Source organism: Neoarius graeffei, chromosome 1 (genome assembly GCF_027579695.1).
Source record: "Neoarius graeffei isolate fNeoGra1 chromosome 1, fNeoGra1.pri, whole genome shotgun sequence".
Classification (NCBI taxonomy): Eukaryota; Metazoa; Chordata; class Actinopteri; order Siluriformes; family Ariidae; genus Neoarius; species Neoarius graeffei.
Window position 1 is genome coordinate 36,947,433 of NC_083569.1, and position 26,161 is coordinate 36,973,593.

A 26,161-nucleotide genomic window follows, 5' to 3' on the forward strand; every position below is an offset into this window, starting at 1 on the left:
ACTTTTGTCGCATTGTAGCATCTCGGAACATTTGACACTAAACAGAAGTGGCCGATCAAGAACTATCCGCTCTTTGCACCATCTAAGCTTTCATCCATCATTCAGATTTGTAATACATTCCATATCAGTTGCCTTCGTCAAGCGAACCATTCGATTCGTTGCTCGTTTTGTCCATATAAAATGGAACTCGTTGATCGTGATGGACCACGTTAGGACAATTCTTCTCAACCCTTTTGGCATGTTTTCTGTTCAGGGCCCTGGATGCTTCGGAGAGATCCAGATTGTGTGCCTCAAGTAGTGGTAATTGGTCTTGTCGATCTGGAGAGTACAAGTTGGTCCATGAAGGATTTCCATTCACCAAGCCAGTGTATTTTATAGTCCTTTTTCATTGCGGACACATGATGCGCTCGATAATTAGACACTCAAATGGATCTAATTCTTGGGTTTCACGTGACGTCACATCCACCTCATTAGTTATTCAAAACTTTAGCTGGTGGTCTACCAAAGCTCAGTTGGCAAAGCGTTTGTATGGACAAGGTGCATTGCTCGCATGAAAAATGCCTCACGCTTGCGTTGTTCGAATCGATCAAATCATGAAACGGATCAAAGTTTCTTTAGGGTTCCCCGTGAACTAATAAAAAAAAGGGTGAATTCCGAACGCAGGATTTCACAAAAAGATGTCGAGAAAGGTGGCTTTTGAACCTCTCACTGAAATCGAAGGGATCCGAGTCGAAGCATGCTCGAGTTTGCAGTGATCACTTGGTGAAAGGTTTGTATCTCCCTCTCAGCTGTCGTTAGTGCTTTCCAAGTACTTTTCTTGCTATGTGTCGTTATTTTACAGCACTTTTTTTTAGTCATGAAGCGCTAAAGTCCCCAGCTGTTTCTTTGTTTACTCCTCACAAAGTCCATATGCATGAAGGTCGCGACAAAATTTCGTCCCCAGCCACACAGTTACAATGCGGCATGATCACTTCTCCGTCTGGTTTAACTAAGATCCAGGTCTTTAAAGGGGTTCCTGATGATCTTTGTGAATGATTTACCTGAGAGATAAGAGCCAACACAAGTGAGAATCAGGGGAACTGTTGCTTGTTTACACTTCAACTTGCAGCGCTTCGTTGTAAAGACGCGAACGAAAAGCTTTAATAAAAACAAACACACATTTAAACGGGCAAAAACAATACAGGATTCATTCGGCAGTGACTTGAGATCGTATGACAAATCCTTCTTTCCCAGACTGTAGGGGTCGATTCCATTGCACATAGCAATCTTCTGAATAGATCTAAAGCCAGCAGTGGCTTACGGCAGCCATTTTGGTTTGCTTGACCACCAGCTGTTTTACCGGAAGTGAAACCTCTAAGAAAAGTCATGTGACTGCTGGAACCCAAGAATATGTTGGTTGGAAGGAAAACCTCCAACTATGCAGCTACATCAAGACTCAGGACTGTAGCGGATTCGAAATCAGAAAGAGCTCGGTTTATAAAGCACAGCGGATTATATTTGTGCCTTGTCTTGATGGGCCTTCAGCCTTGGATCAGAAGCAGACTGCACTGTAACAAACTCTTCTGCACATAACAAACTCAGTTTGTGTCCTTCGCCTTTAGTGACGATGAGTCGGAGTCTTCAAAAAAAAAAAAAAATCACTGTCATGTCCATGCGCATTGGCACTCATTTTGGCACAGGACTAATTATAGTACCATGTACCTGTTCCAGATTAGAGCGCAATCACAGCGCACACTTACAAGGACTCAGGGCTCGACATTAACAGTAGCCCGATTGCCCGGGGCAACCATTCAATAGATTCGGACAACCAGACTCTCACAAATGCTTGCCCGATCGGGCAACTACCCAAATATGTCAAGTTGCGTGGAAAACGATGTTTATTCATTCATATTATGATGAAATTCCATCACGATTTGCGATTGTTTGACTCGGAAAGACCGCGTCCATGTTATCATTATGGGATGTTCAACAACTAGCGGAATTCACATTTGCACATCGCGGGCTCGCAATGCAGTTTCCCATTGCTAATAATTATCGCGTAGTGCATATTCAGTGTTCGATTCGGACCCTCCAGGATTTCGCGATTTGCAACTTCAACGCAAATTCAACCAATCCCCGTGAATTCAGGCCGGTGTTGCAATTATATCCAATCACCGCAACTTTCCCGCAAATTTGACCAATCGTTGGCGTCGTCTTGAGGTGACGTCGACAAACTCCCTTCCGCCTTACTTCCGTGTATACGTTCAAGAGAAGCAGCATGCGCGCAGTGTTGCCAGATTGGGCGGTTTTAAGTGCATTCTGGCGGGTTTTGAACATATTTTGGACTGGAAAATGTCAGCAGTATATGGCAACACTGCATGTGCGAGTCAGTGTTTCTGTAGGCTTAAATTCTGTTACTGAAAGTGTGTTATGTTTACAGTGAAGGACTGTGTGCACTTTACATTATTTTTTTTACTTAATACAAGAAATTAATGGATGCCAACGTTTTTGCCAAAATGGTATTTTATTTTCCATTGTTTCGGCAGCTTCAGCATCATACTGTGAGATTCTGTTCAAATTGTTTTTTTCTTTCTTCTATGAAGCCTGAGCCATTTATTTTATTAGTTTATAATTATTGTTTAATTTAGTCTTCAGGAGAGACTGCCTGCACACAGTACTAGTATTAATAGTTTTTTTTCTTACATGAAAGCTGAGGCATTTATATTATATTTTAAGGTAACTTCATGTTGTGCTGTGAGGTTCTATGCACTTTAACTTTTGAACCAACAGGTGCATTTGGATAAGTAAAGCCTATTTTTCTGCATTTTTGTAGTCCTGGTAATCTTTTATATTGGTAAAGTTGTTTATAGGACCATTTCTCAGTGTCTTTGTTTTTTTAATCAATAGTTTTTAAGTAATAACTTAATATTTAACATGTCACTCAATTTTAATCACAAAAAGAGAAAATCGCAACAATTTCTCGCAACTTTCACTTTCTCCCGCAATGTAATCGCAACAAAAACCTAAAAAACACCGCAACTTTCATTGCAATTTTTTGGAAACCCCCCGCAACATCAGACATTTTAGCCCGCAACAATCACAATAAAGGCCCGCGGAATCCTGGGGGGACTGATATTGGTATGTCCTTCACTAATAATAATAAATAATAATAAGTTAAATTTGTATAGCGCCTTTCAAAAAACCCAAGGACGCTTTACAATTATAGACAAAGGGGAAAAATAAATAAATAATAAAAAGTCCACCAATTAGGGGTCAGGATGTAATTCCCGTGGTGTAGCAGCCACAGTCCCACCAAAAGGCGCACAAAAACAAGTCCCACATCTCCAGCACCGCCGCCGTGACGCCATCAGCAACATCGCTCAACACCATGCCGTGGATCCACAAAGTGAGCACAGAAGCTCCGCCACGCAGAGCGCTGGTATGTCCCAAACCGCCTGTACAGCCGCCGCGACACCACCGAGCAACATCACTCGGAACATCACGCCAAGCATTAAAGCGCAGAGCGCTGGACAACCACGATGTAAAATGAGCAACGAGCTCACTGCAGTCCACAGCTGGGAGCACAGGCATCACCCACAGTGAACCAAGGCCTGGAGGGAACCGACGCCCAAAACTGGGTCCGGAGCTACACCACAACCGGCGGACAAAACACTCAAACGAACATCAAACGACACAAACACACAGAAAAAAAAAATAGAAAAAGAAATAAAATAAAATAAAAAAGCTCCGGTGAGAAGCGGCAGCCAGAACGCGCACGACGTACTCTCAACCGGAAACGAAAAAAAAAACTACATAACTAATTACCGCATTACTCGCACGGGGCGCTAGTGTCAGTGCTTGTTGATACAGACAGCGTCTTAGAAGGTTGAATAATAAATAAAAAAAAATGTAATATTTGGGAAACCATGTTCTGAGTTCAGGCAACCAGATTTCTACAAATGGTTGCCCGAATGGGCAACCATGTCTCAGAGTTAACGTAGAGCCCTGGGACTCTCTAAACACACAGACTTAGCGAGGTATACGCACTGTACCTAATGTCTCACATTACCAAGCCTTGCATCTGGGTTTGACTTTTTGTGTATTTGGACTCTGCTTTTCGTCTTTGCCTCCACCATGCTGTTTGAGCCTCTTGTGACCATCACCAGTTTCACAACCCCGCCTTTGTCTTACGTTTTTGAACTGTCTTCCCGCCTGTTTCTAAATCAACACTCTTCCTGCAATGGCATCCCTCATTCACCTGCTTACATGACACACTGAGCCATGCGCTCCTCTACCCACCAGAGGCAAACATTAAGTAATCAAGTCCACAGTCAAGTGAACAATACGTTAGTACCATAACATGTATTGTTCATGTATTGGCGTATCCTTCGCCAAGTCTGTGTGTTTTAGATAGTCCTTATAAGCGTGCGCTGTGACTGCGCTCTAATCCGGAACAGGTACATGGTACTATAATTAGTCCTGTGCCAAAGTGAGTTAACCAAAGGCTTAATAAGCCTCGCTTAGGTGTCCATCACTAACAGTTATCAAGAACGGTGAGCAAAGGATCAAAAATGGACAAAAGGACTGCCAATACCGCTAAACTTGACACCTAGGTAAAGTGTACTGGCGGTGTTTTTATAGACCCCTTGCACATGACGTCACGCATCACATGATTATACCTGGGGATCAAACAAACACCGTCTTTCGTGTAAGCAAGGCTTAATCTGTCTTCAATATGGTTCATTTTTGCCCTGTTTTTGGTTGTTCAAATCAAGAAATGGATAAAAGGCATTACCGTCCCCCCGCTATCAAGAAAAACGCTAACAAAGAGAAGCAAATGCTTCAAGAACAGTGAAGAAATGTGTGGTTAAAGAGAACAGAACGAGAGGAGCTCAGCCAGAAAACTCCAGAGAAATTCGCGATTGTGTTTTAAAATATATTTTTAAAAAACAAAGTTGGAAGCGAGTATGGAAGAGTTTGCTTAAGAATCTCATTTTATTTTTTCGAGTCAGCTTCTTCATGAAAGTGTTTGATTTTCTTACAGGTGAAGCCGCTTCCTTATAGACCCCTTTCACATGACGTCACCGCGCCGCAAGATTTTGTTAGGCGCCATATTGGAAGACCAAGTACATGCACTCACAATATAAAACAAAGTACGAGCGAGAGTAAAGTGACACGATGGATGATAATTCGGGTTATGTGAGTACATTACCAGCTGCAGAAAGGGCACGGTATGTGGAGAAACTGGCTGTGATTGATGGGTTTGACCCATATGATAAGACTCGGGGCAAGGGAGAATGGAAACACAAGGAGGACCGGACACCAATTCTGCCATCTGTTTGCTACCCAGACATTGTAAACTATTTGTTGTTTACACCCAGTGCCTACACTCAGTGTTCGAACTATGCCGATATTTTCGGGGGGTCCCTTTTTTTCCCTTGGGGGGGGTGCTTGCGCTTGTCTCGGAGCGCGGATCTCCAAACACATGAGAAGCCTATCTTACGCACATATAACGCGGACTCCACACATGCATCGCGTCTGAAGTCATAACTCATCAGGGGAAATCGTGTCCGCATTGGCATGTTCAAAAAACAACCTCGCGTCAACAATGATACCACACGCAAGAAAAAAAAAAAGTCAGGCTACTCAACAACCAACCTGGCAGCAGCGAGCAAGCCCCAAACCATCCTAAATTATTATTATTATTATTAAATTGTAGAAGTCTGGGAGGCTTGCTCCTCATACAGTTATCAACTTGGGGCCAATTTAGCATGTTTTACATCTGAATTTCTTGCGTTTGCTTACCTCAAAGTGTCCGCAGATCATGCACAGACTTATCCATTATATCCAGTTTTTTGCCAAGTCTCACACAGGTTTCTTTCAAGTCTACTGTTGGGCCAATAAATCATAAATAAAACAGCTCAGATTTGTTTAAGTCGTTTGCCACTCCACTTTATTCTCGTGGGTTCACATACCACTGCCGTTATTTCCCCCTAATCACGAGTTTGTTGGTCTTCCAATATGGCGCAGGGTCTGTTTACTTCCGGTTTCGGGTGACGTCAGTGAAAGGGGTCTATTTGACACACAAAACCCAGACTGGGCACCAAACAAACAACTCGGACATAACTCAGTCAAAAACCCAACAAGGAGCGACATGCGTGATATATCCTGAGAGAACAGAGGAGATTAAGAGCAGAGAGTGCTGGAGCTTTGTTTCTGTTATCAGAGGAACCCAGTCCTGGGCAAAATGCCACCATGGAGCCAGAGTGTAGTAATGAACCCCCAGTTCGAGAGAGTTCGACACAAACACACTGAACTTTACAACAGCTGCATGCATGTGAAATAGAAATAAATCGACTAAGGCAGGAAAAACTATGTTGGATAAAATTGTTATTGTCCATTACGCACTGATCAACCTGTGCGACTCAGTTGTGCCTTTTGAATGGAGAATAAATGAAGAGGGAACCGAACATTAACCATTTATTGAAATTATTATTACAAGGGTGATTATAGTTACGAAATGACTACAGCTACAACTGGAATGAGCTGATCCTGTTGGGGGGGGATACCATCTAGCCCACAGTTCAGGTCGGAGTCCTTTGAGAGTAAATGCTTTGGCTTTTGCAGACTTCTATTCCCAAAAGCTGATGTCGGGAAAAAGTCTTTCCACAAAGACAGTTTTCTTGCTTTTGTAGTGGTTTTTTTTGTTTTTTTTAACCGTTCTTCCGTGTCAGGATTCTTTGGGAAAAAGAAGGTATATTCCAACGTCTTTGGAGGTAACGCTAACACTAGGCCACAAATTTGCACCATCACTCCAGTCATTTTGAGGAATTTTGTACGGATCATAACCGATAATAAGCTCTAATTTCCGCGTATCTATCCTTCGCTTCTTCCTGACTAAAGCCTAGGTCACAACCGGACGTACAATTTTTTGGCCGTGCGATTTTTGGCGTTTCCCAAATCGCTGCGTTTTTTTTTTTTTTTTTTTTTGTTCGTGGAGAAAGACGCACGTTGGCCGTAAGTTTGTCTTGCAACCTGAAAAAAACGTAAGCGCCCGTAGAGTTTGTTTGACATGACAAAGAACCTCTGCGGCCAGACTACGGCTCGAAAATCAGCACGTCACACGCGCGCCCTCCGTGCGTTTCTTGTGTTTTTTGCACGTAGACCGGCCGTAGGAGCATGTATGGCCGGTTGTGACCGAGGCATTAGATTATCCAAGTAATCAGGTTGTAAAGCTTTTAAAATTTTTTTTTACCTGTAGTTTTCTTCAGACAACAGCAACAGATGCTGGACATCTTCGCTTGGCTTCAGTATGTGAACAGTATGGAAACAAAGTTCGCTTGTCCCCCAGGATAAGAGTAGCAACGGTCGCTAACGTAAATGTGACATCAGTGCAAAGGTGATTTGCAACACGTGGATGAACTGAATGGTGACGATTTAGAAAACGTAGCGAGTCAGTGGGTGGACATTGGCAGCGTTACAGCGGTAACCTCCGTCGTTTCCGTAACAGACGAAGAAATCATCGCCTCCATCCAGTCGTGATCCTTTAACTCGTTGAACTACGATAGTGACTCAGAGGAAGAAATTCATGATAAGGAGAATGCGCCTAAAATTTTGCATACAATGTGAGTGTTTGGCGTGAGAAGTGCGTCCATGACGGTATTACACATTTATTGACCTCAATGGTCAAACGACGCACGTACAGCCCACAGGTTCCTGATGTTGAACATCTTGTCTTTCTAGTTTGTCTGAAAGTATTTTATATCCTAAACCTCAAGTTGCTTTTAATTTTACCCTGTAAAATTACACCCAGGCACACGATGCTGCTCTTTGATTTCAGACGGACATCCTGGTGGTGAGCTGTGACCTGATCACGGACGTGGCGCTTCACGAGGTGGTGGATCTTTTCCGAGCCCACAACGCCACACTTTCCATGCTCATGAGTAAAGTGCATGAATTCACAGAGACCGTCCCTGGGCAGAAAGGAAAGAAGAAAGCAGGTACTGTTACCCCTGCTGTGCAGTACAGGCGAAACGGAGCTCATTTTGTTACTTGGAAGTGCTGCATTATTTCAAAAATAAGACTTGTATATGATGGTTTTCCAGTCCGTGTGTGTGGGTGGCCTTTTCTCCTTAAAGGAGAACTGAAGACCAATATTTTTTTATTATCAAAATTCTATTTCTCATTTTATTAAATATAGGAATGCATTTCTGACAGCTATTTTGTTGCTGCTCGAGCAAGTGCTGAGTGTTTGAAATACGCTATGGCAGGGGTTTTCAAAGTGTGGGAGAGTCAGCCCCCACCCCCTCAGAGAGCAAATAAACAACAGCGCCCCCCCTTACAATTTTTGTTGTTGCTATACTTAATGTTCCATTCGTATTTAAAAAAATGGTTGTTGTACACATTTTAATTTATTTCTTTTACACATTTTAAACATCTGTGCTTTTTAAAACATTTTTTTTACACATTTTAAACATCTGTGCTTTTTAAAACATATTTTTTTGCACATTTTAAACATCTGTGCTTTTTAAAACATATTTTTTTGCACATTTTAAACATCTGTGCTTTTTAAAACATATTTTTTGCACATTTTAAACATCTGTGCTTTTTAAAACATATTTTTTTGCACATTTTAAACATCTGTGCTTTTTAAAACATATTTTTTTGCACATTTTAAACATCTGTGCTTTTTAAAACATATTTTTTGCACATTTTAAACATCTGTGCTTTTTAAAACATATTTTTTTGCACATTTTAAACATCTGTGCTTTTTAAAACATATTTTTACACATTTTAAACATCTGTGCTTTTTAAAACATATTTTTTTGCACATTTTAAACATCTGTGCTTTTTAAAACATTTTTACACATTTTAAACATCTGTGCTTTTTAAATTTTTTTTTTACACATTTTAAACATCTGTGCTTTTTAAAACATTTTTTTGCACATTTTAAACATCTGTGCTTTTTAAAACATTTTTACACATTTTAAACATCTGTGCTTTTTTAAAACCTCGTTTTTACACATTGTAAACATCTGTGCTTTTTAAAACTTTTTTTACACATTTTAAACATCTGTGCTTTTTTAAAACCTCTTTTTTACACATTTTAAACAACTGTGCTTTTTAAAACATATTTGTAAAATATCATTTTATCATAAAACACATTTTAAACATCTGTGCTTTTTAAAACCTCTTTTTTTACACATTTTAAACATCTGTGCTTTTTTAACACCTCTTTTTTTACACATTTTAAACATCTGTGCTTTTTTTAAAACCTTGTTTTTACACATTTTAAACATCTGTGCTTTTTAAAACCTCTTTTTTACACATTTTAAACAACTGTGCTTTTTAAAACATTTTTACACATTTTAAACATCTGTGCTTTTTTAAAACCTCTTTTTTTTACACATTTTAAACATTGTGCTTTTTTAAAACCTTGTTTTTGCATATTTTAAACATCTGTGCTTTTTTAAAACCTCTTTTTTACACATTTTAAACATCTGTGCTTTTTTAACACCTCGTTTTTACACATTTTAAACAACTGTGCTTTTTAAAAAATTTCTTTACACATTTTAAACATCTGTGCTTTTTTAAAACCTCGCTTTCTCATCTCATCTCATTATCTCTAGCTGCTTTATCCTGTTCTACAGGGTCGCAGGCAAGCTGGAGCCTATCCCAGCTGACTACGGGCAAAAGGCGGGGTACACCCTGGACAAGTCGCCAGGTCATCACAGGGCTGACACATAGACACAGACAACCATTCACACTCACATTCACACCTACGGTCAATTTAGAGTCACCAGTTAACCTAACCTGCATGTCTTTGGACTGTGGGGGAAACTGGAGCACCTGGTGGAAACCCACGCAGACACGGGGAGAACATGCAAACTCCACACAAAGGCCCTCGCCGGCCACGGGGCTCGAACCCGGACCTTCTTGCTGTGAGGCGACAGCGCTAACCACTACACCACCGTGCCGCCCAAAACCTCGTTTTTACACATTTTAAACATCTGTGCTTTTTTAAAACCTCTTTTTTACACATTTTAAACATCTGGGCTTTTTAAAACATCTTTTTTTACACATTTTAAACATCTGTGCTTTTTTAAAACATCTTTTTTTACACATTTTAAATATCTGTGCTTTTTTTAAACATCTTTTTTACACATTTTAAACATCTGTGCTTTTTAAAACCTCTTTTTTTTTACACATTTTAAACATCTGTGCTTTTTTTAAACATCTTTTTTACACATTTTAAACATCTGTTTTTTTTTAAACATCTTGTTTTACACATGTTAAACATCTGTGCTTTTTAAAACATCTTTTTTTACACATTTTAAACATCTGTGCTTTTTTAAAACCTCTTTTTTACACATTTTAAACATCTCATAGCATCGTTAGCTAGCACCTCTTGGCAGACAACACACTGTGGCAGTGGAGCATCTTCAGTTCCAGTCCATGAAAATCCAAACTTTAAATAATCGTGGTCATACTTCCTTCTTTTTTTGCTTGGCCCAGACTCTGTCTCCTCACTCACTGTCACTTTAGGTACTAAAAATCGATTCATTTTGTCTATGGTAAAGGCTAGCTGAAGTTCGCTAAATGCCCGCAATAGTAACTTATTCTGGTTTATTTTTCCTCACGTTGCGCCCCCCCGAAGAACTCTGGCGCCCCCTAGGGGAGGCACGCCCCACACTTTGAAAAGCCCTGCGCTACGGAATATATCAGTCCACATGTCAAAGCAACGGCCGTAAACAAGATCCGTTGAGACCTGCGCGAGACGTCGTAGGACGGAAGTAAAACGTACAGCGCAAATCAAAGTGACCAACCCTGTGTCCGAAATCACTCACTCGTTCACTACTCCCTATAGAGGGAATTACTAAATAGAGGACTATAGTGAGCTCATCGGTAAAATTAAAAAAAAAAACGCTTTCGGGCACTACTCCGTCGTGCCGTTATTTACATCGCTACTGTCACACACTTAAAATGTGCCAGATCAGTCGGCTGGTGGGTTTTCAAAATAATAAACACGCATGTATTTTTGTGATCAATCCGTATTATACTGAGCGCATTTCCCACATTAATCACAGCCGACTACACAATTAAGTCCAGCCGGCTACCTTAAAGTGCTGATGACACGTTTTTGACATCTTTGGTGATGTTTTGTAACATAACAAGTAATTCCCGATGATCCATATATTAATTCACGAAGGCGCCTATTTTACAAGTTATGATAAAAAACGCGGCTATTTGGGCAAATTTGACGGGGCTGCAGCACCCAGGAGACGAATGAGGAGGAGGGGCTATATGACGTCAGCGAAAGAACCTTCCTCCTAACTTACCAGTTTGTTGTTGATGCGACAGGTGTTCAGTTTATCATTATTAGTACTTTTATTAGACATTATACATTATTATAGATATAGTTATTATGCCTTCGCGTTGTGTTGCCGGCTTTTGCTCCAAAACCCACAAGGATGGGGTAAGTTTATTCAAGTTTCCCAGAGATCCCGAGCTGCATGTGAAGTGGGTGAAGCAAGTCAGGCGCACTCGTGACAAGTGGGAGCCCTCACCAACATCCGTCCTGTGCTCTGAACACTTCGATTTGGATTGTTTTGACACCCTTCCCAGCTTAAAAGAATCTCTTGGGTGGTCAGTTCAGCACAAATGTGTGTTACTACCATCAGCAGTGCCTACAGTCAGTGTTGCCAGATTGGGAGGTTTCCCACCGAGTTGGGCGGTTTCAAGTGCATTTTGGTGGGTTTTGAACATATTTTGGGCTGGAAAACTTCAGCAGTATCTGCCAGATACTGCTGACGTTTTCCAGCCCAAAATATGTTCAAAACCCACCAAAATGCACTTGAAACCGCCCAACTGGGCGGGAAACCTCCCAATCTGGCAACACTGCCAGTATTCCGGAGGGGGTCTACTAGTAGCTATGCCGGATCCAAAGACAGTCCTCCTGTCAGAACATGTGTTGTGAAACGACATAAGATAAAGGTACGTAGAGCTATAGATTCTACATGATAATCATAAATGTAATCATAAAGTCGGCATGATATCAGTCATGTATTTGCTTGTGAAAGCTTGCGGCTTTCATGTAACTGCCGCCTAGCAACGAGAGGCAAAGGGTAAAGAGGGTAGGCTATCACAGATTCTATTCGGAAGAGATCAACACAATTCTAGACTCCCAGAAGAGGAAGAGCTAGCACTAGAGTGTTCACCGGTGTTTTCATGTGTCATTTCCATTGAGTAGAACCAGAGTAGAACAGCCAGTGAACCGCAGCGTGTTCTCCCGCTGACGTCACAACATGGCCGCGAGCCACGGACCCAGTTTTCTTGTGCTGTGCAATTAAAAGTTGGATATTTGCGTAACAACAGCTTCTTTTCACGTAATTATAACAGAAATCTAACATGTTTGCCATGTTGTATAGTTTATTTAAGAAATTGCATAGAGTCATGTTTGTGTCATCAGCACTTTAATGACTATTATTTTTGTAGCCCACAGGCTCTAAATATTAATTTTCGATTTTAATAAAATTAAATGTTTATCTAACGGACTGACAATAATGTCAAACTGAACTGCACTCATTTAAGTTGTGATTCGCGCTGTTTGTACCGATAATAACCGCAAATTCCCCGCCGACTTCGTTGATCAAGGGAGAGTAACTCATCCGCGGCCCCGACATGTGGTGTGTGCACGCGCGTGCAGTCGGCGGAGGCAGTAGTGTGTCGGAGGGAACAGAAGCAGAGATAACGCTTTTGTCTCCGGTAAACCAGTCTTCTCTCGTTCAATTACGTGCTGGCATCAAAAGACACCGTTGGTTGTAAATGAAGCCAAACTGAGTGGTTGGAGTGTATTTTCATACACAAATGGAGAAATGTTCGCTGAGTGTGTAATTGTGTCGCCCCACTGCAGACCGTTGTCGTTGTTAATTCATAGCATGCTCAGCTGCGTGAATGTGTCATGCACCGAAAATAAGAGATTTACAAGCCAGGAACGCCTCATGATGCAATATGTGAGCTTGTATAGCCTATTACTGATTATTTTCGGTGTGCAAATCACAGTTTTCATTGGTGCATTAGCGTCTGGCATACACTAACGAATAAAAAAGATGCAATATGTTGTAGTAATAATAATAATGGAGCAAATGTCTGAGAAATTAATATAGCTCGTCTATTATGCAGGCATACTTAGGCTAATAATAATAATAATGGGGATAGTGAAGTGAAGATGATTAAGACGGAAATGGGGATAAAACTATTTAAATGTCTTCTGAAGTGCTGGTAGCATTCTAGACTTTTGTTGAATGATATTTAACTTTTATTTTCAAGTATTTTTATTTGTACATTTTAGGTTATATTTTTGTCGCTCTGACTGTTATTCAACAGGTTATAATGACCTGCAATCTCAGTCTGTTAGTTGAACGCAAGAAAAGAAAGAAGATTTACTGCCATTTTACTTTGTATTTGAGTAAAGTGAATAAATAAATGGTCTGTGGAAAATGCATTTAATCCTGGGAACTGCGTGCCCTGCATCTTTCAGTTCTTTTAAAATCAAGGCTGAATACTTTCTTCTTTGCCGCTGCCTTTTATTCAGTCAAATCTGAGACTTTTAATTTGATTTCTTTCAGCGCGACCGCAATGCATGATGGGATCTATCGCTTTGGTTAGTGACCATCGTTGTACGCTACTTTTCGTGATGCATTGTGGGATACTTCGAGTGCACTATACTGTATAGGGTGTAAATAATCCTCACTAAGGTTCCGGACAGCACTACAGAATGGCGTCCTCACTATATAATGAGAAGGGAGCGATTTCGGACACAGGGATGGTCAAAAGACTCTTTCGAAGCCGGAAGTTGTGTTTGTTTTGAGAGCAGTCAGGAAAGTTTGAAAAAAAGTAGGCGGTAATCGTCATTTAAACTCGATTTTGTGCAATACTTCGTTTGGAAAACAGTTTTCAAAATGGCGGTGCTGACACGTCACGTTTCGAAGTCTCGCACAAGTCTGGTGAAGATCACGCGGATAAGCGACGCCTGCCGTGGACCAAACGAACTAAATTCGACACGGCGAAAAACCGAACAGGCCGATAAGGATGATATTTAATTGCAATTAGTTGCCGATACGAGTCACGATACAAGGTTACTAAAACCCAAAACGTCATTGAAGAACACGTTAATTAAGAAATAAAGCAAGTTTAAAAATGACTTCAGTTCTCATTCAGATCCGATGCATGTTTGTTCAGTGTTGTAGTCGAGTCACGAAACCTTGAGTTCGAGTCCCGAGTGTTCAAATCCAAGTCATTAAAGAAAATTTTGAGTTCGAGAACAAGACTCCAACCGCGCCATTTGACGGTGAAGCGTCAAAGCGTCTCTGCTACTGTGAATACATTACTAACATTACTGCTCGACTGCCCCATTTTAGTGAATAGGCTACAGATCAGATAAAAAGCTTGTTCATTGCTCAGCAAGCCCCGCCCACTATCAACAGGGCAGATAACATGAGAGAAGGTTAACACTAGCTAGTTCATCGCTCAGCAAGCCCCGCCCACGATCAACAGGGCAGATAACATGAGAGAGGGATAACGCTAGCTAGTTCATCGCTCAGCAAGCCCCGCCCACAATCAACAGGGCAGATAACATGAGAGAGGGATAACACTAGCTAGTTCATCGCTCAGCAAGCCCCGCCCACAATCAACAGGGCAGATAACATGAGAGAGGGTTAACACTAGCTAGTTCATCGCTCAGCAAGCCCCGCCCACTATCAGCAGGGCAAATAACATGAGAGAGGGATAACACTAGCTAGTTCATCGCTCAGCAAGCCCCGCCCACCATCAGCAGGGCAAATAACATGAGAGAGGGATAACACTAGCTAGTTAATCGCTCAGCAAGCCCCGCCCACAATCAACAGGGCAGATAACATGAGAGAAGATTAACACTAGCTAGTTCATCGCTCAGCAAACCCCGCCCGCTATCAACAGGGCAGATAACATGAGAGAGGGTTAACACTAGCTAGTTCATCACTCAGCAAGCCCCGCCCACCATCAGCAGGGCAAATAACATGAGAGGGGGTTAACACTAGCTAGTTCATCACTCAGCAAACCCCGCCCACTATCAGCAGGGCAAATAACATGAGAGAGGGTTAACACTAGCTAGTTCATCACTCAGCAAACCCCGCCCACTATCAGCAGGGCAAATAACATGAGAGAGGGTTAACACTAGCTAGTTCATCACTCAGCAAACCCCGCCCACTATCAGCAGGGCAAATAACATGAGAGAGGGTTAACACTAGCTAGTTCATCGCTCAGCAAGCCCCGCCCACTATCAACAGGGCAAATAACATGAGAGAGGGTTAACACTAGCTAGTTCATCGCTCAGCAAGCCCCGCCCACTATCAACAGAGCAATGAACATAGCGTGTCACTTCCTTCTCTGGGTGGAGTCTTGCCAAATGACGTTTGAAGTTCTAGGTTGTCCCCGTCGTCTCCTCGATAGTTCTTCTACATATGGAACACACAGCAGTGCATTTTTCCCACTGCACGAGAAGTCTGTATAAGCAAAGCGGACAATCCTAGTGACGTTCTCTCCAGGCATTTTAGCGCCGTTAACGTTAGTTTGTTCCTGAACATAACGTACAAACAAGTGAATGTGCTTCTCTGGCACGAAATTAGTACAAAAATTAATATCGATATAAATATCTTAAGCCAAATTATTATGGCATGTTACAAAAACTAAAAAATCAGGGTCCTCGTCTCGAGTCCGAATGCAGTTAATGTACGAGTCCGAGTCAAGTCATGAGTCCTTAAAATTAGGGCGCGATTCAGACTCGAGCGCTCCAAGCCTGTTTTTTGTGACATTGCAAATAATTTCGGAGGTTCATCGAAGACTGTCGGACCAAGGGATTTGGATTTTCCCGATGTAACAGGTTTGAACGCAGCTCAAAAAAGTTTTTCATAATTATTATCAGAGTCCAAACGACGTCCTCTGTTGGCCTGTAGTCGGATGAAAGTTTCTCAATCCAGATTTTTCTAATTATTTTGTCAGTAAACGCAGCCGAGAACTGCCAAGTTTCCCAGAAACAAGCCATTAAAAAGCAGATGCCTTTTCCTGTCGTCTGTCAGCAAACATGCCTGATCGCGCGGCGTTTAACACACAGCTATTTAATCGGCTCGCCCAGCGACTCCATCGTCCTCCCGTAACGCACATCGCGTCGCGGCGTCCGAAGCACGTTCAGAACTCTACGTACCGGCAAGTACGTGCAAACCGAAGTGCATTGAATTGAATAGGAAAGTCTCCAAAAGGTAACAGGGTAGTCGGTCACCAACGCTAACGGAGCTCGCCACACCCAATCCGACTCACGAATCCAGACTGGAACGCAGAAACTGTTTGTATTGGCAGTTCCAGTGAACCAAACTTGCGCTGATGAGCCTGATGATCTCCGCCTCGTGTAGATATATAAATAAATAAACGTGGTGATGATGATCTCAAGCTTCAGCGCTGTGTGTACTGTACATGCTGAAGGATTGGCATTGTGCGTGTGCGATTATAGTCTACTCTCAGAGCAGTGCTGGCACCGTGTCTGGAAAAAAACCATAACGCTGCATAGTGTGTGTGTGTTGCATCAGGAGAGCAGCGAGACTTTGTGGGAGTGGACGGCACGGGGAAGCGGCTCCTCTTCATGGCGAACGAAGCGGACCTGGAGGAAGGCCTCGTGATCCGGAAGGCCATCATGCGCAAGTAAGTTCCGGGTTTTTTTTTTTTTTTTTTCTCCCTCGTGTTCTCATCCCACACTCGTATAAGCAGAAGCCTGATGAAAAACCATGCTGTTTCACAAAGTGCATCATCGTTGCTCGGGGAAACGGAACATTCTTAAAGGAAACATGAATATTTTTCAGCATTTTCTAAGGAGTCTCTAGTGCTACAGTACAGGCGGCAGCCTTGGGCCCAAAACGTTGCTGGGTCGAGTCTAGGGATGTTAACCGATGACCGATGGTTGACCGAATCAACGTCAACCGGTTAATTTTTTTTTGGTTGTCGGTTAAAAAAAAAAATCAATCGTTTTGGAGCTGCCGATTTTGGAGCGGAGAACCTGGAATTCTGTGTTGTAAACGCTTGGGGCATGCCATGCGGTGTAAGGACGACAGCTGACAAATCAGAAACACCCATTCAGTCATGTCCCGCCCTCCCGCCCCAGTTGAAGACAGCTGCCACTCAGCGAAAGAAAAGTCTCGGTGTTGGATTACATTTTACTACGTAACATCAAGGAAATTCTTGACCATCAAAGAAACAAGAACACGGCGCATGAATGAAGTCGATGGTTGATTAGTCTCATCTCATTATCTGTCGCCGCTTTATCCTTCTACAGGGTCGCAGGCAAGCTGGAGCCTATCCCAGCTGACTACGGGCGAAAGGCGGGGTACACCCTGGACAAGTCGCCAGGTCATCACAGGGCTGACACATAGACACAGACAACCATTCACACTCACATTCACACCTACGGTCAATTTAGAGTCACCAGTTAACCTAACCTGCATGTCTTTGGACTGTGGGGGAAACCGGAGCACCCGGAGGAAACCCACGCGGACAACATGCAAACTCCGCACAGAAAGGCCCTCGCCGGCCCCGGGGCTCGAACCCAGACCTTCTTGCTGTGAGGCGACAGTGCTAACCACTACACCACCGTGCCACCCGTGAATATTAATGTCAAAGTAATAATAATACACAAGATCTGAACTAAAACCTGGTTACTCACTGATGTTACTTAGCATCAGACAGTTGCTATATTAGCTTAGCGGCTAATCAGCTCAGCTCCAGCTATTCCATTCCCAATGGCTGTGCACAATTAGCAGCCATGTAACCGTAATATCAGTAGCTGGAAAACAATTGCAGTATGAGGTCTCTGTGGCTCACTTCGAAGAAAAGTGCCTAGTCCGTAGCAGTATGCAGTATCAACTAGGGATGGCGAAAACTAAAAAAAAATCTTGACTGTCCACCGAGCCTCATTAGCCGGTTAAAGTCGGTTAACCTATGAGTTTAAACATGGATGCAGACGGCGCGCCTTTTGGCGGATGCCGCCTTTTTCACGGCTGAATCGTGCAGATCCGATTTTTTTTGGGGGGGGGGGGGCGTTGGAGTGTCTGAATAATTTCATCAGAGTAAATTCTGTATTAAAATTACTACATAAGCAAACACCGTTACAGTCCATGAAACATAGGAAGTATGAGAAGAAAACAGTATTTACCTTTAGTTTGTGTGGAGAGATCTGATCTGCAATAACATGCATTGTTGGCTACAGACCGAAACATACTTTCAGAATGCACTGGCCAAGGCAGGACTAAACTCCATGTGCCTTCTAATAATAATTAAAAAATAAAAAACAGAATAGTAATTTGTAAGCTAAAAAGCCTGTCTCTACACTTTTCTTTCGCCGAGTGGCAGCGGTCTTCAACTGGGGCGGGAGGGCGGGACATGACTGAATGGGTGTTTCTGATTTGTCAGCTGTCGTCGTTAAGGCCAATTTATGCTGACAACCCAGTCCTCGCAGATGGCGTCGCAGATAGCGTCTGCGTAGCCCCCCCACCTTCGCAGACGCTCTGCGCGCACCTCCCAAAAATTGTGACCACCGCAGAAGCATCGCAGACAAGAGGGCTCTGATTGGTCCACTCTACATCCGCTGTACACGCACTTCCGCTTCCCTACTTTCCCGGTTTGTTTTGTTTTCACGACCGGCATTTTTAAAAACACGAGCGAAGATGGAGCAGCACGAAGAGCGGTTGATCGAGGAAGTGAGGAAGTACGGACATCTATACGACTCCAGTTCTAGTCATTATAAGTAACCAGAGGATAAACACTTCACTAACCACACCCACCAACTACTCCTAGCGACTTCGCGCCCCCTTGCGTTGTGGCGGTGAATAACATCGCGCACGCCTATTACTCCCCGCTCAACGATAAATTACAACTGTCTGCGAAAAGCTATCTGCGAAAGCCTTGTCGCAAAAGCATGCAGAGGCCCTTACACCGCATGGCATGCCCCAAGCGTTTACAACACAGAATTCCAGGTTCTCCACTCCAAAATTGGCAGCTTCAGAACAATTGATTTTTTTTTTTTTTAACCGACAACCAAAAAAAAAATTAACCGGTCGACGTTGATTCGGTCAATCACCGGTCAAACGGTTTTCGGTTAACATCCCTAATATCAACACACAGCCTACTGCAGTTATTAACACTGACTGTATTTGTGAAAAATAAAAAAAAGTATCAGGCTAGACTTTTTAGCTTACAAATTACTATTCTGTTTTTTTTTTTTTTTATTATTATTAGAAGGCACATGGAGTTTAGTCCTGCCTTGGCCAGTGCATTCTGAAAGTGTTTCGGTCTGTAGCCAACAATGCATGTTATTGCAGATCATATCTCTCCACACAAACTAAAGGCGCAGATGCTGACTTTTGGAGGGAAGGGGAGAGAATGAAATGACAGCGGTGTCTGGAGGGGGAGTGACAAACGCAGCTTTTATGTCTGTGAGCCAAGTCGGTGACGGCTTCAGAGCAACTTCAATACCATGCAGTAATGGTGTGTTGATATTGGTATCGGCGTTATAACGATTGTAGCTAATTAATTAGGTTACCCAGCGTTATAACAGCCTTTATTTTAACGCTGTTATTCCCATCACTGAATGTTATGTACTACTTCTAGCACTTGACTTTATTTTCAACGCCATCATGGCCAATTGAAACTGTCTCTAAGCTGGAGCCATTTGTCCTCCGCTCCAATACAAACCCCTCGACGTCAGTGCCGCGTTTGACTCAATGTTTCGCGCTGTAGAAAAGGTAATGTGAGTGGAGGGCAGCGACTGGGACTGAATGTGCGGATGCTCGCGATTAGATTTAGAATAGATTCTAATAATTCCAATTCTAGAATTTTAAACTCATAGGTTAACTGACTTTAACCGGCTAATGAGGCTCGGTGGTCGGTCAAGATTTTTTTTTAGTTTTCGCCATCCCTCGTCGAGTCCCAGAACTGGCAAGAAAAACGTGAGGGGAATGAAGAGCGCTTTCCGTTCCTGTTGAGCAAAGGGCACCGAACCCCCAACTGCTCCCCGGGCGCTGTAGCATAGCTCCCCACTGCTCTGGGTATGTCCGTGCGCTCAGTGCTCACTTGTGTGTTCGCTGCTTCGGATGGGTTAAACGCAGAGAGGAGTTTCACAAGGGTACATGTGATGAATAAAAGTTGTCCGTCTCATTTTTTTTTTTTCTCCATGAAAAAAAAAATATTAATTGATTTGAAAATCATTGATTTTTCGGAAGGATCCAGAATTTTCCTCAGCGATCCGGTCTTTCGTGGGCACTAGACAGGAAAGTGTTCAGCCGATTTTATTGGAAAACCAACATGAGAGATTCAACCACAAGGTGGGAATCAGGAGTTTCAAGCCGATTGAACCGACAGTGAGCGAGCTGGAAACAACAACAAAGCATACGGACCGGTGACGAACATCACTGAACAACCCAAGATGGCGGCGCTCATGAGTTTAGTGTGTTGCATCACACAGTACCCTAATTTTAAGGACTCGGACTCGTGCGTAAACTGGAGACGAGGACTCTTTTTTTTTTTTTTTTTTTTTTTTGTAACATGCCATAATTTGGCGCAAGATACAACCCCGATTCCAAAAAAGTTGGGACAAAGTACAAATTGTAAATAAAAACGGAATGCAATGATGTGGAAGTTTCAAAATTCCATATTTTATTCAGAGTAGAACATAGATGACATATCAAATGTTTAAACTGAGAAAACAACAACACATCTCAAAGTTGGGACAAGGCCATGTTTCCCACTGTGAGACATCCCCTTTTCTCTTTACAACAGTCTGTAAACGTCTGGGGACTGAGGAGACAAGCTGCTCAAGTTTAGGGATAGGAATGTTAACCCATTCTTGTCTAATGTAGGATTCTAGTTGCTCAACTGTCTTAGGTCTTTTTTGTCGTATCTTCCGTTTTATGATGCGCCAAATGTTTTCTATGGGTGAAAGATCTGGACTGCAGGCTGGCCAGTTCAGTACCCGGACCCTTCTTCTACACAGCCATGATGCTGTAATTGATGCAGTATGTGGTTTGGCATTGTCATGTTGGAAAATGCAAGGTCTTCCCTGAAAGAGACGTCGTCTGGATGGGAGCATATGTTGCTCTAGAACCTGGATATACCTTTCAGCATTGATGGTGTCTTTCCAGATGTGTAAGCTGCCCATGCCACATGCACTAATGCAACCCCATACCATCAGAGATGCAGGCTTCTGAACTGAGCGCTGATAACAACTTGGGTCGTCCTTCTCCTCTTTAGTCCGAATAACATGGCGTCCCTGATTTCCATAAAGAACTTCAAATTTTGATTCGTCTGACCACAGAACAGTTTTCCACTTTGCCACAGTCCATTTTAAATGAGCCTTGGCCCAGAGAAGACGTCTGCACTTCTGGATCATGTTTAGATACGGCTTCTTCTTTGAACTATAGAGTTTTAGCTGGCAATGGCGGATGGCACGGTGAATTGTGTTCACAGATAATGTTCTCTGGAAATATTCCTGAGCCCATTTTGTGATTTCCAGTACAGAAGCATGCCTGTATGTGATGCAGTGCCGTCTAAGGGCCCGAAGATCACGGGCACCCAGTATGGTTTTCCGGCCTTGACCCTTACACACAGAGATTCTTCCAGATTCTCTGAATCTTTTGATGATATTATGCACTGTAGATGATGATATGCTCAAACTCTTTGCAATTTTACACTGTCGAACTCCTTTCTGATATTGCTCCACTATTTGTCGGCACAGAATTAGGGGGATTGGTGATCCTCTTCCCATCTTTACTTCTGAGAGCTGCTGCCACTCCAAGATGCTCTTTTTATACCCAGTCATGTTAATGACCTATTGCCAATTGACCTAATGAGTTGCAATTTGGTCCTCCAGCTGTTCCTTTAACTTTTCCAGCCTCTTATTGCCCCTGTCCCAACTTTTTTGAGACGTGTTGCTGTCATGAAATTTCAACATGTCTCACTTTCGACATTTGATATGTTGTCTATGTTCTATTGTGAATGCAATATCAGTTTTTGAGATTTGTAAATTATTGCATTCCGTTTTTATTTACAATTTGTACTTTGTCCCAACTTTTTTGGAATCGGGGTTGTATTTATATCTACATTCATTTGTGTACTTATTTCGTCCAAGAGTGTCACGCCTTGGCACGTGCATCAGATAGACTCTCGGGCACGTGCGTCACACATGCGCCGTAAATGACTCGCGCCTGCACAGGATTAAGGCGCAATCAGCGCGCCGTTATAAAAACCGTGAATACACATTTACTTTGCGAAGTATTGAGTTGCGTTGCTGACATATTACCGAGCCTCATCTCCTTGTTTGGGTTCCTGATCCCTGATTTCCTGTTTCTCGTCTGTGATTCTGCCGAGTCTACGACAGCCTGTTTGTGCCTCACTCGACCTATTGCCTGTTTTACGATTTTGCCTGCCGTTCTGGATTGTTTACCGTCTTCACTTGTATTAATAAACACACCTTCTGCACTTCCATCCGTCTCCCAACCATCTCTGACAGAAAACTTTACACTCCCTGACAAAGAGACGCGCATTCACCTGTGCGTATGAACGTCATGTTCAGGAACAAACTAACGTTAATGGCGCTAAAATGGCCGCCGTCAGATGGCGCGGTTGGAGTGTTGTTCTTGAACTCGACTCGATTTTTTTTTTTTTTTAATGACTTGGACTTGACCACTGAGACTCGGACTTGAGGTTTCGTGACTGGACGAAAAGAACACTGGCATCACATAACGTTAAACGCTTCAAGTAAAAGCTCATCCCAACGCCGCACAAAATGAACAATATATTCCGTAAATATGTTGTTTATTCTCGAATCGACACTAGCTTTATGTAGATTAAACACTTTTTTTTTTTTTCCCCCAAACCAAAACATGCTGTTTTTCCATTCAAACGGATGGGAGGTTCATCGGTGCAGCGGCGTGCTGTCAAGCCTACTTTAAAGGGGCCCTTCCCAGAATCCAGCAAGCGATCCCTTTAAAGCGAGCCTACTTTAAAGGGGCCAGAATCCCAGAATCCAGCAAGCGATCCCTTCGAAACCCATCTCGAATTTTTTCCATCATCATTACGTCACACGTCGAAGCTTTGAACAATACACGCCTTGTCTTTTCTTTCCTTCACAGCCGCACGTGATGCATTTGAAGCCGGTTCTGGTCCATTACACTGAAAATAACGATAGGAAAATGGATTGGATTGGGCAAAAGAATTTCAAATAAAGATACTTTGACTTTCAAGGTAATCGGGCGTCACCGAATCGCGACTTACACCAACTTTGTCGGACGAGGTTACGATTTCGCCTCCGTTTGTTCCTGTTCCCAGCGTAACTCAAAAAATAGTGAACGGATTTTGATGAAATTTGGAGGAAAGGTGGGCCATGGGCCGAGGAACGATTGATTTAGCGTTTGACGCAAATCCGGATACGTGGCATGCCTTCTAGTTGCGGATTGTTTTGGGAACATCGCTAGCATTGAAAAATGGCGACTCGCTACTTGGTGCAGAGGATTCTAGGAAGGGTGAGGCAGCCCCTTTAAAGTTATCACCACTGGAGAAAAGAGAGGCTGGCGAAGGAACGACTTTATAGTTGCTTTAACGTAAGGGGTAACAGGAATTGGCTGGTCTTGCAGAAGTTCCATAACATTTATATAGAGCTTTGAATAGCTGAAATAAAAAAAATTGTGTTTTTCATTATATTTCACTGTAGTACACTGAATGAGCCAACTCCTTCTTCTTCTTCTTCTTCTTATTATTATTATTATTAGCATGCTGTTGTAGGCAAATAATCAATTTCAGTTTGCTAAGAATGACTCTCCTTTCCGGGCAGCCTCATCACACTTGACCGTGATCAGTCAGAAAGCGTTGATTAATTTTCTCTAACTGCACAGCTCGCACAGTTCTTCCTGTTTGCATTATTGCCTTCATTCGAAAACGTTATAGTTTCCATAGTAAGAACATCCACAGGGACTTGTATAGCGGATTCTCCACTTGAACAGAATAAAATCATGTCGAATTGTTGATATTTTTTCTCTCGATGTTCATGCGAGGTTCATTTTGATTTTTTTGCAAGGAGGCTCCAGTGTCAGCACTTTGTAACATCTTGGCTGTACTGTACCACCCTGTTGTTAATTACTTTCCTTTAAAGTGGCTTTAATGTCCCTCAACCTCACTTTTTTCCCTTGGAAAAAAAGGTCGATGGAAAATCAATAAGACCAGTCGACTTTCACGGAATCTGCCAAGACTGATCCGGAAGATCCCGAAGGGGTGGGTGACATCATACGTGTAACAATCCAGGCATCAGTTTCGTCCCCGTGCGCAGCAGTGGTTAGACCATATGGAATCACGTTTTGGAGAGAATTCTGATCGTCGTTGGGATTCTTGTATGTCGGATGAAGGGGCAGATGATTATCAAGGATATCCCGGAGTAAACGCTTCTTTTCGAGCCCCCAAGACGAGAAACAGATGCCAGTTCACGACAGTCCCGCTCACCGCCGATAGCACACCACCAGCCAGAGAGAATCGGAAACACAGATCGGTTTGTGGATTTTTATTCTAATCTGGCTGCTGCAAAATATTTACATGTACCTCAATAAATGCAGGAATATAATCTTTAAAATGTACACTTACTCAGTGTAATTATTGCTAATTATATGCGACAACTCGCAGCTGTGTCACATTCAGAAGTTCGCCGATGACACAGCCATTGTGGGGTGTATCAGTGACGACAGAGAGGAGGAGTATAGGAGCCTGGTGAGGGACTTTGCCGTTTGGTGCAATAGTAACCATCTGCAGCTCAACACCTCGAAGACCAAGGAGCTGGTCATTGACTTTGGGAGGTCCAGACCAAGGTCACGACCAGTTCTGATCGAGGGAGTCGAGGTGGAGGCTGTGGATTCCTACAAGTACCTCGGGCTGTGGCTGAACAGCAAGCTGGACTGGACTTGCAACACCAATCACTTATACAGGAAGGGACAGAGCAGGCTATACTTCCTTAGGAGGCTGCGGTCCTTTAACATCTGCAGGAAACTCCTGTGGATGTTCTATCAGTCCGTGGTCGCAGTGTTTTACACCATGGTGTGCTGGGGGGTGCAGTACAACCAAGAAGGACACATCCAGGCTGGAGAAACTGATCAGGAGGGCCGGCTCTGTGGTCGGCATGAAGCTGGACTCTCTGGTGACGGTGGCAGAGAAGAGGACTATGGACAAACTACTGAACATCATGGACGACGCCAGTCACCCTCTGCACACCGTCATCAGCAACCAGAGGAGCCTGTTCAGTGGCAGAATGCTCCTTCCCAAGTACAGGATGAACAGACTCAGGTGGGGTTTACATTAGACCGTATCAGCAGATCATCAGATTAACGTTTTTAAAACGATTAACATGCACACAGCAACACCAATACACGGATACGCTCGGCTCCGCAGGCATCCTGCGCTCCAAATCACTCCGCCCTGAGCAGCGAGTGCCCTCTGGAGAGTGCGCACTCCGGCCCTGCGCAGCTCACAGAGCGCGCGAGTGAAGTGCACGAGCAGTGATTCGGGACTGAGCCGCTGTGTGTGTGATCTCAGTGCATGTCGGGCATGCGCGTCACTTACCACTTGCAAGTGGAAGGATGGCAAGCCTAAAGACAATCATAACTACACAATGGGCAGTATTTGCATCAGTATTTGCAGTATTTTCATACTTTTATACTCTTTAATGAAAGGTGATACAAGGCGGAAGTCCGCGCCGTTTTTCAGCAGTCGCGTCACATGACCAACGCCAGCGAATCAGGAAGGTGGATGTCACAGTGACATTGTCCAATGACGACGCCAGCTAGAGCTCAGCACAGTGTATTCGCGTATTCTGAATGTTTACACAGCAAGGGACCAGACACGATCTGGATTGAATACGTGGACCCTGGCGGATTCCCGTTTCCCGGCGTTTCCAGGCGGTTTAATGTAAACGGACAGTGCATCCGCGAAGAAAACGAGACAGATACGGTCTAATGTAAACTTGGCCTCAAAAACTCCTTTGTCCCTCACGCCATCAGACTGTACAACTCCTCTCTGGGGGGGACAGAGGATGGGAAGGAGCAGTAGCCTAGCCTAACAATAAGCAATA

General features: G+C 43.1%; 1 protein-coding gene across 1 annotated transcript in view; it reads left to right on the forward strand.

The window, feature by feature from the left end:
* Positions 1-26,161, forward strand: part of eif2b3 (eukaryotic translation initiation factor 2B, subunit 3 gamma) — a 183,459-nt gene that overhangs the window by 103,347 nt on the left and 53,951 nt on the right. Inside the window, exons 4-5 of the mRNA XM_060931294.1 lie at positions 7,820-7,979; positions 16,599-16,710. Coding sequence (XP_060787277.1) covers positions 7,820-7,979; positions 16,599-16,710 — 272 coding nt within the window. The remainder of the gene's footprint in view (positions 1-7,819; positions 7,980-16,598; positions 16,711-26,161) is intronic.